Genomic DNA, 12,507 nt, shown 5'->3' with positions numbered 1-12,507 from the left:
GTTAAGCAGCTTAGCTTGTTCACACATAATGCTAAAGCCGTGATTTAACAAACGACCATTTAAAAAACCCTGTCTTTTGTAGAAATAGTTTTTTTCCTCACCTGCAAAGAGTAAACATCTTTATGAAAACGAAAGCTAGTTTTAAGACATGTGACTTCTAACTTACCTCGGTAAACATACTTATGTTTGAAATTCAAATCAACTGTTTTCTCTGAGTACATTGTCTAAACCAGGCACCCCCAAACTGCGGCCTTCCAGATGTTTTGGCCTACAACTCCCATGATCCCTAGCTAACAGGACCAGTGGTCGGGGAAGATGGGAATTGTAGTCCAAAACATCTGGAGGGCCGAAGTTTGGGGATGCCTGGTCTAAACTGCTCTCTTGTACCAGTTCCTCTTTGATATTTTTTAAACCCATATAATCTCTTCTTATGAACTTGCAAGCCTCAAAACATGCAGCCATAAATTTGATTCTTCCACAAACTTTTATACTTGACAGCCAACATTTTGTATCCCAAGTGCTTTAACTGATAAAAGTTCAATTTGCATCATTTCAGCTAATCTAAAACATGTAATTCAGGAGACGTTACAAAATATATACTATATATATTGTAGTTAAGATTTGACAAATATATTCCTGAAGGACACCTGAAACAGATAACGAAGAACCCAAGAGAGTTTAGGTTTGGAAATAATTAAAATTTTACCTTTGCCAAGTAATTCCCAATGTATCCTCATTGCCACTGGGGTATAAATGCCTGCCGTTTTGATTCAAGGTCCAGTCACAAATCCTCAGCTGTCAATTGAAACCTAGCAGTCAGATATGGATCGAGCAGTACTACAGTTTTTAGTATTTAAATGAATGCATGCAAACTAGTACTTTACATGGCACAAACCTTACATCCCCAAGTAGTAGTAGTACTAGTGTAAAAAACAAAACAAAACAAAAAAACAATTGCAAAAATAAAATCTTAACACATCTTGTGCAAAACAAAACCCTACTTTTTCTCACATTAAGAAAATGCTACTTGGATGTGTTGCTCCATTAATAAAAGCATAAAAGAATAACCGGTATTTAGCAATTAATTATATTATAAACTGAGCTGAGGGGGGAAAAAAAGAAATGTTAATGTTCAATAGTGAATTAAAAAAAAAAGCAAAACCACTTAAAATTATTCAATGTACAGGGGGAGGGGAAAAAATCAATATCTTGAAAGCATGCATTTGGTGATACACAGATGACATGCAATTTAAAGGAAAGAGGAGCCAAAATTACATGATGACCTTATCTTACTGTTCAAGAAGGGTGGAGGCATTTGTAATAGAGGTTGATTAATTTAGTGTTACTGAATATGGCATCACTTAACATGCAGTGGTGAAATAATCTAATCTAGCTCTAGAAGCAAAATAATACCATTTAAAAGACTTTAAAATACAGTGGAGAAGCATTACATGTAAGCTGAAACAAATTCTTCCCAGATCACCAAATCATGAGGACTGCTCTTCGCTAATTATTCCTGTAACCCTATCCAGCCATTTATATGGCAGCTGCCCCACAGTGAGCTAGCAGATTTCCTGAAAAGATGCAGTGATTATGTTTATGTTTGAGGAAAATAAGCCCATCTAGTCTTACGGAGAAAGCATAGGAAAAGCATGGTTTCAATCTCTACTCACCAGTACTATAAGAATACTGTTAAAAGAGTACCAAATCACACTTTGAATTCAATTAGCACGAATACTGTAATTAATTGCACCTAAAAGCTGTTCTTCCTCCCCATCCCCCAGTGGAAAGCTTTAAGTGCCTCTAAAAGTTAGAGGAATGACTTTCACAGCAGCTCAATTTATTATAGTCCTTTCCTGAAAAACATATATGCTGAGGACAAGAGAATATCCATGCCTTGACCCTGTCTGACTGCTACCCTCTTGGAGTTTCCTGCCCTTGAGTCTTCAGAAATGGAAAAGGACCTCCTTCCCTGACTGTTTTTTTTATTCGTTATCTGAAGAATTCAGAGGGATCTTTAAAAAAACAAAAATCGGGGGTGGGGGAGGGACACCAGGAAAATCAACCAGAAAGAGAGACATTCCTGCCCAGAATAGGAAATGCTCGAGTAATGCTACAGTACCAGAGATTATGCCTGGAGGACAGTGGGTGTCTGCTATACAATTTCTACAGGCAGTATTTTTCAGAGTGAATCTGACTGTGGGCTTGAAGGAACTCACTGAACTTCAATGATCTTAAGTAGCACACTGGTGTCGATGTGGGGCCAAACTTGGCGGGGGGCGGGGGGGCAACATATATGACACATCTTTCGACTAGCAGTTTAATGGAGCAGCATTTTAACTATAAAAGTTGCATCTGCAATATTTGTGTGCAATCATCTACTAAACCTAACCAGGCTCAATTCAAATTGTACCCCGTGCTGTCTGAATGGACAAACAATGGTTTGTAATTGATCACCAAACCAGAATCAGAAACCTAGGTTTGAAAATTGGGTTTGTAAGCTATGATGAGCGCCAGTTATGGGTGGGAATTATATGTGAACTGAAAAACGAGAGCTATAGCTGTTGTTCTGCTTCTGGAAGACACTGTAGCTAAGAGTGCTGAGCAAAGAGAAATAAAAACAGGTGAGAATCCTGAAATCATGGTTTGCCTGATTGCTGAAAACTCAAGCCATGCTTTGTGTTCTGAATTACAGTAAGGGGGGCGGGGATGGTTTGGCACAAAATATGACTAGACTCTTAGCTAAATATGTCAAAAGCTTTTAAATCAAACTAGTACAAAACCTTTATATTGATTAGAAAGTGTGCCAATACACTAGCCTTATTAAATAATTTCAGATCCTCTTACCAATTAACTATGATAAATAATACATGTGTAATAGGATCTGAATGCCTATGGTAATTTAAGAAAACGGCAAAGCTTGTAATATTTGCCACCGGTAATATGCTCTGCATACAAATACTTTTTTATATAAAAATAAAAGAATATAAAAATTAATACATACACACCCAATAACTTGCCTGCATGTAAATCGCTATACTAAGCACATGCACCAACAGGAACCTTTTCATTCAGCATATAACAGATGTGGTTTTTTAAAAAGATGATGGCCACCATTGCGAAGGGCCATTTTATAGGGCTAACTCCCTAGGTAAATACGTACAGGATTGCAGGAACTGCACTGCACATGCTGATTTAATTTTCATATAATGCTATTTATTTCATCCTCCGAATCAATTTGCTTTTTGTGCCTCTAAATATAGAATATATATAAAAAAATTGTTACCTAAGAAAGCTGGCTCATTATAGTAGCCAAGTGTGAGAGTTGTGAGCCAGAAGTCAATGGCTCAAATCTCTCTTCAGCCATGCGGCCTCAGGCATGTCACTGGCTTTCAATAATGCCCCCCCCCCCCCGCTTCAATGCATAGATAATAAATTCTGGCCTCCATTCAAAGGTTTTTAAGGATTATTGAGATAACATATAAGAATTGCTTTGATCACTCAAAAGCACTCATCATCATATTTCTGTTTCTCTCGAGTTTCCTTCAGTTGTGTTGTACCTGGGCAGTAAAAGCCGTAAAATATTCTTATCTCCTATTCTGCAAAGTGTTTCCCTTCATGGGAGCACTTTTGGAAAGACTTCTGCTGAGAAGTATGTTATGGGCTGAATCCAATGGTATGGATCCAGTAGAGGCTTCTATGAAATAAGGGGAGAGATATCACCCTTCCACCTGTGTCTCATAAAAATCTACTCACGAGGGCTACAGGATATATAGGAAGAGCCATTGGTACCTGCAAGCGGTAGGGGTAGTTGGTGAAAGTCACCTCCTCCTAACTACCGTTTGTAGAAACCTCAGCTAGAAGCAAGTGCCACCTGAAAAACAAAGACACTGTTGGATCTAACCCATAGAAAGATGTTGTGCTGCAACTGCAAAGGGAAGGTGGTAGAAATCTAGTGTTCCACCTGCAGGTCTCTTCTGGAAAGTCCACGCGATGGAATTTATATTCCAAAACGCTTCCTTGAAAGTAAACCTTTGATGAAACCACCTCACCAAAGATTGCAAAGAACGCGCTGGAGCACAGAAAGTACAGTCATACCTCGGTTTAAGTACAGTGGTACCTCTACTTATGAATTTAATGCGTTCCGAACACACATTTGTAAGTAGAAAAAATTTGTAAGTCGAATCCCATAGGAATGCATTGTGAGAAAAAATTCGTAAGTAGAAGCAACCCTATCTAAAAATTCGCAAGTAGAAAAAATCCTATCTAAACCGCATCCAAGATGGTGGACGGAGCTCTATTCGTAAGTAGAAATATTCGTAAGTAGAGGTACCACTGTACGCTTTGGTTTGAGTACTTTAATCTGTCTGGAACGGATTAATCCACTTTCCATTACTTTCAATGGGAAAGTTCGCTTCAGGTTAAGTACGCTTCAGGTTAAGAACAGGCTTCCGGAACCAATTGTTTACTTAAACTGAGGTACCACTGTAATGAATGCCCAGTGGAGTTTGTGTAGTTAAAGTGGGCTTTTGAAAATATACCGAGGCCAGCCACCTTAGCCTTACTTGCAGTTAGATCACTAACGGAGCCAAACCGTTACTGCAATTACACCAGCTCCATTTCTTGTTCCACTGAGCAACCTGTATTCTTTCCATAAATGCACATTTACTCAGTCATTGTTGCTGAATTACTTCAGAGATGGAAGACCTGATCCAGATAAGTAGCATAAGAAAAGGTTGAGGGAAAGATTTAAAAATTTCTTGTTAATGACAACAAGGACAGATCATGGAGACTTTTAGCTTGTGTCTGGATTCCTGATGCTCTAAAGGCAAGTGGACCGACACTGTTGGATAACAAACTAAATGTTTTCCAGCAAGGCTTTCCAGATTCCTTAATTCTCACACTAAAAGCTATCTTTTTCACTTTTACCAAGTCCCTAAGGATGGCATTATATACTGGCAATAATTTTTCAAAGTATCTCAATCTGTTGTTTAGCTTTACAAAAAGTTCAGTTGGAAAATATGGTGTGGCAGGCTTGTTTTAGTCTTGGTTACCGGTATTTAAACCCACCCCATTTTTAGTATACTATTTTTTTTTAAAAAAAAAATTTCAAACCTACAACTAATTTTCTTAAATACATCATGTATCATTTAATATTATTCTCCCACATCTTAACAAAGTTTCTAAGGTTAATATTCCTTCCACACCTCTTTGATCAGCAGCTTAGGTAAAAATATATATGGAAAAGGCAGCAAGTGATATGAGACCAAGCGTTGCTTTTTGTTGACTGAGGGAAGGCTATAAACATATGCATATTGTCATTGTTTTGACTGAAACTTCCTTTAAATGTGTTTCCTTTCCAACGAGAGTATATGAAATGTGACCTCTTATCCCTTTGCATGTGTCTCTGGCAGTCATGTGACTAGGTTTTACGTCAAACTGTCAATTATGATAAGAGACACAATGCGAACACCCGAAGCGTCGATAACTTGTTTCCTAAATCTATTAAAGCTTTGTTGGAGAAAAATCTCTAGTGCCTTTTCAGTCTTTGCCTGACAATATTAAGTCCATGGGCAGTATCTGCAATTATCGTTTCAGCTTCCTCTTATTCCATTTGAATAAAGAAGATTTATTCCACTATTAATGGAATCATATGAAGGCCAAAAGATGTGTCTTGAGCTATAACTTCCTGCTGGAATTGGAATGGCTGCTGTGCAATGTCAACCTTGCGTGCCAGATTTGTAGTTTTCTTTAACTACATCTCCCATTGCTGCATTGGTGCAACAACAAGCCAGCCTAAAGGTAATTCTACGTACCCCTATATAACGTATATACTCGAGTATAAGCCGACCTGAATATAAACCGAGGCACCTAATTTTACCTCCAAAGAACTGGGAAAACTTTTTGACTCGAGTATAAGCCGAGGGTGGGAAATGCAGCAGCTACTGGTAAATTTCAAAAATAAAAATAAATACCGTCCTATGCCTTTCCCAGCTGTCGGCGGTGGGGGAGAAGCGGCAAGGAAGGATCCCTTCCTCGCCGCTTCTTCCCCCCACCGCCTTGCACAAAGCAGGCATAGGACGGGGGTTCGGAAAGTCGCAGCGCAGAGCTTCTCCGAACCCCTGGTCCTGTGCCTTTCTCCGCCGCCGGCCGCCTCACTCGAGTATAAGCCGAGGGTGGCTTATTCAGCACATTTTTTTGTGCTGAAAAAGTAGGCTTATATTCGAGTATATACAGATATCTACACACTCAAAGTCCAAGCACTGGTAAAAAACCCATACCTTAATGTTATGTAGTGCTATGGTATTAAGAATGTATCAATAACTGGACCAACACCAGCACATAGAAGACTAACATTTTAAATATGATAAATAACTTCTCTTCTGCTTTCACTTCCCAAGCTTTTTAATTAGGTATATTGTCTCTGTTAAAATCATCCTCCCCGTAAGAAATTAGAATTACAACATTTAGGTCATGAAAATGCACTTGCCCCGGTGGAAAGGTGATCTATTGCAAAGCATTTTAAAATTTTAATAAATATTTAAGTTTCACGTCATTTCCTGGCCCATACTAGTGAAAAGTTTTTTTAAAAAACAGCAGTTGATAAATCAGGGGAAAATATGATTCCAGTTTCTTCTTTACAAACTAATAAACGTTTGAAATCCTGGCTATAACTCCAGCCAATGGTATGAGTTGGAAAAGAGCCTGTTCATTAGCAACTTTCACTTCATGTCATTAATAGTTCAGCCCCCCCCCCCCACCCCAGAACTAGGAGATTCTGAGATAAGCTCTGATCTTTATTTACAGCAAGTTGACAACAAGCCATGTTGAGCTCAACCACTGCCCTACACCAGGGTGGCCAACTCCCAAGAGACTGCAATCTACTCACAGAGTTAAAAACTGGCAGTGATCTACCCCCCAGGTCAAAGTTGTTCAGCTTTTGTTTAGGAAGGAAGCCCTGTTTTTTTGGGGTTCAGGTCAAAGTTGCATGTGCCTGCCCTACGCAAACTGAAAGTGTACCATAGAACCCCCCCTTCCTGTTTGGCGCCTGTCAGGGGGACTCCCTATAGGGAGCCTCCCCTCATCATCCTGACCAGCACTTTGCCCAGTGACAGCGCTAGCAGCGGGTCAGGGGGAAGCGGAATGGAGGAGGGAAGGCTCAGCGAGGCACCAGAGCCCTGGCAACGCTCTGGGGAACAGACGGTGGAGGAAGGGCTCAGCGACGTATCGGAGCCCCTGCACCACTCTGACCATCTAGGGGAGGAGGGACGGCTCAGGGAGGCATCAAAGCCCAGGCACCGTCCCAGCCAGCAAGGGGAAGAAGGGACACCGCTCCTTCCGGCGCCCGAATTGAGGCGCATGCCCAAACGCAGGGCGAAGGGGCGGCGTTTTGGGCTGCCCAGGTTATTATGCTGGCGCCAAAGCAGACGGGCGCCATTGCCGGATTCTGAGAGTGACTAGGCCGTCATGCTCTCTGCTATCTCTGCACTGTAAATAGCATGCACAATAAAACCTTTAAAGACCCAACGGACTGGAGCGTCTTTACTCGGGAGTAGCCGCAACAACTCCCTGACAGTGCCCATCAATTGTTGTTGAAGTGCAACTATCATCTCAGAGCGATGGTGATGCCGGCTGGGGCTGATGGGACTTGGCAGTGAAGACTTCAGGAGCGTGCCCGTTTCAGGAAGGCTGCCCGAGGAAAGCTAAGAAAAGGCAGACAAGGTATCTGCCAGTCTTCTCATTATGGAACCCTTTGCAGCTTCTATAGAACTAGAAGTTCCTCAATGCATTGCTCTTTGATTAACCACATCAAGGTCTGGTTGCAAAATTAAGAACGAAAAATGTTTGCTGTTTAACCAGAAAACAAAGTTAAGGAAATGAATCCAGAGTAATCGATTGATTACTAATATTAACAATATTTTGGTATTTACAATATTTTGGTATTTACAATATTTTGGTATTTGTTGGAAGCCGCCCAGAGTGGCGGGGAAAACCCAGCCAGATGGGCGGGGTATAAATAATAAATAATAATAAAATAATAATAATAATTCCATCTGTGCCACAGTTGACTCAAAGTGGTAGTCTACATTATTTAGTTATAAAAGTATTTATATACAACACCAGGGCAGTATATAGCAATTTTTTTTTAAAAAAAAAAGGTTAAAAGGAATGCACAGCAATGATTAAAATGGACTCTTAATCTGGGTGGGTTTGAGCCCCACGTTGGAAAACAAATTCCTGGATGGCAGGGGGTTTGACTAGACCTCAAGGTCCCTTCCAACTCTACAACTCTGTGACTGGCTACTCGATATAAAAATCAGCAGCTGCATAGGCCTTATCAGCATTTTAAAAAACTGTATTTATTTTTTTTAAAAAAAGTTTGATTATGCTATTGTTGTTTTAGCATGGAAATATTTAGCAATTTAAAGTAGCTAGGAGCCAATGTGTGACCGCCACAGAAAAAGGAATGGTTAGATTTATGATTCCTAATAATAACCCTGACTTTGTAGCTATCAGCATATTAAGTTACATGTTTAATAACATGCATCTCATAGTGTCCTGGTCAGTAAATTAAAATCTATCTGTCATATTGGTTCCCCATGCACATGAACTCTCGAAATTATATTTATAATGCTCCCATCGATGGAAACATTCCAGCAACTTCCAGTAATAAATTGCTTCATTGGAAATTCCACCAAACTTTTTTTTTTTTTTTTGAAGAGACTATTTTTAAGGAGAATCATCAATTATACAAGCAGCCTAAATTTATGGTCATTACTACAATTTATATAGGCTATGTTATGCTGCTTAATAATAAAAAAGCACTCAAGAATAAACGTCAATACTTCTCATAACCTGAGAGAATAAATCTCTCCAATAGCTCCTCCTGTGAAACACAGAATGTACCTGTGACAATATTTATTCCTAAGGGGTCAAAGTATATTAAAAGGAATGGTGAATGTTTAAAACACCTCTCTGGAACTAAAACCATTGGCTTTCTAATTTAGAATTTCTCTCAACTAATATAAAATGATTGATTGCCTTTATTTCATGTACCCCTTGATTTTCCTTTTCATTCATCATGGCCTACTTTAAACCAAACACATTTAGGACCTGCCACAGGAAAAGTGGTCTCTTTTAAATTGTTGTAAAGTAATGAAAGGACATAGTAAATCAATCTTATTTCTACCTTACCAAAGCATAACGTTTACTCTGTCTAAGTAATTTAGGCAATTTTTGCATGTGGGCTTCACCTTGCCCCACCACACACAAGACAATAACATTATATGCATTGTCATTTCCCAGGCATTCTTAGGAGTAAGATCCATGTATCAAATAAGTACAGTAGTACCTCGGAAGCTGAACGGAATCCATTCTGGAAGTCCGTTCGACTTCCAAAACGTTCAGAAACCAAGGCGTGGCTTCCAATTGGCTGCAGGAAGCTCCTGCAGCCAATCGGAAGCTGCATTAGATGTCTGGGTTCCAAAGAAATTTTGCAAACCAGAACTCACTTCTGGGTTTGCAGCGTTCAGGAGCCAAAATGTTTGACTCACAAGTCATTCGGGATCCAAGGTATGACTGCAGTTGGAAATCCTATTTTTTAAACATGCCTCATAAGCTTTCTAAATGCAGCATCTGACTTCTACAAAGCAGCCAGAAGTGTAACCTATTTCCTAATTAAGTATCTTTAAGAACCCAAGAATTACCGTACTTTCCCGTGTATAAGAACAGGTTTTGTTTTTACTTTAAAATAAGGTTAAAAATATGGGGGCGTCTTATACATGGATAGTGCATGTGCCCATTTTCTAAATTTGGGATCCCCCAAAGTTGGGGGCATCTTATACATGGGGGCATCTTATACACGGAAAAATACGGTATTTTCCTGGATTAGGCCATGGTCCTTTTGCTTGTTGCATTTAGCAATGTTCAACCTGGAACTCACAAAGAAGTCAGGATAGCCAAGGCCATTCCCTTTCAGAGGTGCTTGCCATGGGTATGTGATAACATGCGCCGGGAGGAGGCTGAGCCCAGAGCCCAGGGCAGCACAGTTTCAAATGCCGGCAGCTCCTCCTCTTGTGCTCAGGAGGAACCGGCCACTGAAGCTGCCCTGAGTTCAGCTCCTTAATGAGATGGCCTGGCCCCCTCCCAGATTTTTTTTTGGGGGGGAGAAGACACCTCGGCCCCATAGAGTTGGCATCCTTGTTCCCTATAGTTTGTTGTCAGCCTCTAGTACTCAGTAATAGACTGCTTCTGAACATAGCTGCCAAGTCTCCCGTTTTCCCCAGGAAACCCCCGTTTTTAAAGCTGTTTCCCGCTGTCATCCCGAATGGCGAAATATCCCGTAATTCCCCCAGATTTCTTCCGGTGCCAATCTGCCCATGTCTGGGCACCGGAGATCGGGCAGCGCCGGCACCGGAAGTCGCTTCTACGCACGTCTGGACATGCGTAGAAGTGAATTCTGGTGACCGGGACTTGGCAGCTATGCTTCTTGATAGACCTATCCTCCCATGCATTTGTTTATTCCTATATAGTCACTGAGTTTGTGATCATTATCATATACTGGGGCAAAACGTTGTACACAAAAGCACACCTAAACATATAATTAATTACAAAATGGGTGTCAGGGGGTCCCCTCAGGGTCTGCGGGAGGAGGTGGAAGGGAGATCGGGTTACAGGGAGCCACGGCCCCTGCTCTCCAGCAGCACCTCGTCCAGCTGGGAGAGCAGTCAGGATGCTAGGGGCTCCAGGATGCTGGGCTGGAGCCCTCGCACCACCTCAGCCAAGAGGGCTCAGAGAGGGAGGCGCTAGTTCCATCACCCCAGTTGTGCAGAGGCGTTAAACGCAAAGAGGGGAGGCGGAGGCTGGGGATGCCCAAGTTCTTATGCTTGGGTCGAAACCGGAAGGGGGCACTCCCGGATTTTGCGAGTGACTGAGATGGACATGAACTTGTAGCTCTGCACTGTACATAGTATGCACAATAAACCTGTAAAAAGTCAGGTCGGATTTTGGCGTTGTTACTTGTGAGCAACCACTCACCATTGTGACAGCAGGGTGGGGGGTGGGGATGGAAATGGCAAAACACCTTTTCACTATTATTATTTTTTAGTACCTCACATCTCTCCAACTGCAGTTACGTTTAAATAATAATAATAATAAGAAAATATTCTAAGCTCTCATTTTACACAATGCAGAATATTTGGGATGGCAGGGGGGCTATTGGCCCAGCTCACATACTTGCCTGATGATCCATCTGTGTGGTAGAGTGGGAACGGGGCCCCCTCCTCCTATATGCACCTACTCTGATGTGACCAGTTTCCTACATAAAACCTCTAATTTGGACATTTATCCCACCTTAAAGCGATTTTAAAAAATCAGACCATTGCACATATGGGATTCCAAGTGGCATGTTCACATCACAAGCTATTTTAGGAGCCAGGTGGGAGGTAAAACAGGGAGCCTATTCTTGCACTGTGCAAATAGATTACTGCCTGATTTCTAGGATCTATACAGTGGAACCTTGGTTCTTGAACTTAATCAGTTCCGGGAATCCGTTCGACTCCCGAAACCATTCAAAAAACCAAGGCACATCTTCAGATTGGCTGCAGGAGCTTCCTGCAGTCAATTGGAAGCCGTTGGACATTCGGCTTCTGGAAAACATTTGCAAACCGGAACACTTACTTCCGGATTTGCGGCGTTCGGGAGCTGATTTGTTTGGGAGCCAAGCCGTTTGGGAACCAAGGTACCACTGTAATGAGCTTTTTCAACTCTCAACAAGTTCATACCCATTAAAGAGTAATACTTTATGAAACTCTTCAGCTCTTTCCCCTCTCTTTACCTTTAAAGGAATATCTTTCTGCATGAACAAGATACAGACACATTTATAGCATTTTCTTAATGTCTTGATATTGGATTGTATCTCATTGTGTGCCTCTACCAGGGGAATTCTTTTTTTTTATCGGGCAAAATTTCACTTGAGTGGAAAGGGGTGGGATACTATTTTTTGTTAATACCTCATGCCCTCTGCAACCTCCTGCTGAACCCCAAAATCTGCTCTGGAGAGCTAGAGTACTTTCGAAACAGTTGGCTCTGCCATTTGCATTTACAAAAGGGTGATATGCAAAAATCACACACATCACGCATACAGACCCTTTCTGTTTATGAAAGCCAACAAAAGTAATGCTTGGTCAAAGAGCCTTCCACTGATAGAGGGACACAGTCGTATACAACCCAATCTATCAAAAATATTTTAAAATAAAAATAAATCAGAAAATGTATTGAGCAAACATGGAGTTTGTAGCATGAGGTCTGCCAATCTGCGACGAGCTTATTTACACATATTATTAAGATTGCTAAAGAGTCCTGAGGAATGTGGAATTGTGTTGCTCCCATTTTTAATTGATGGAAGGGCAAAGCAGGGACTGGGACATATTGGAGTGTAAAGTTGGGGTGTAAAGTTGGGGAGTGTGGTTTTTCTTTTTCAGTTTTGCTGTGCCAGCCAGAAGTCTG

At 41.1% G+C, this 12,507-nt stretch overlaps 1 protein-coding gene across 10 annotated transcripts in view; it reads right to left on the bottom strand.

Moving 5' to 3' along the window:
* NFIB (nuclear factor I B) overlaps window positions 1-12,507 on the bottom strand; it is a 204,859-nt gene that overhangs the window by 15,708 nt on the left and 176,644 nt on the right. For 6 of the 10 annotated variants that reach the window (XM_035140574.3, XM_088658444.1, XM_088658447.1 and 3 more), the window contains one exon: window positions 707-795. The exons of the other annotated variants lie outside the window; for them this stretch is intronic. In XM_035140574.3, coding sequence (XP_034996465.3) covers window positions 707-795 — 89 coding nt within the window. The remainder of the gene's footprint in view (window positions 1-706; window positions 796-12,507) is intronic. 10 annotated transcript variants of the gene reach the window in all.

Source organism: Zootoca vivipara, chromosome 15 (assembly GCF_965207765.1).
Source record: "Zootoca vivipara chromosome 15, rZooViv2.hap1.1, whole genome shotgun sequence".
In the NCBI taxonomy this organism is placed as follows: Eukaryota; Metazoa; Chordata; class Lepidosauria; order Squamata; family Lacertidae; genus Zootoca; species Zootoca vivipara.
The sequence above is the reverse complement of the archived record's forward strand: the minus strand, read 5'-3'. Positions and strand labels throughout refer to the sequence as shown.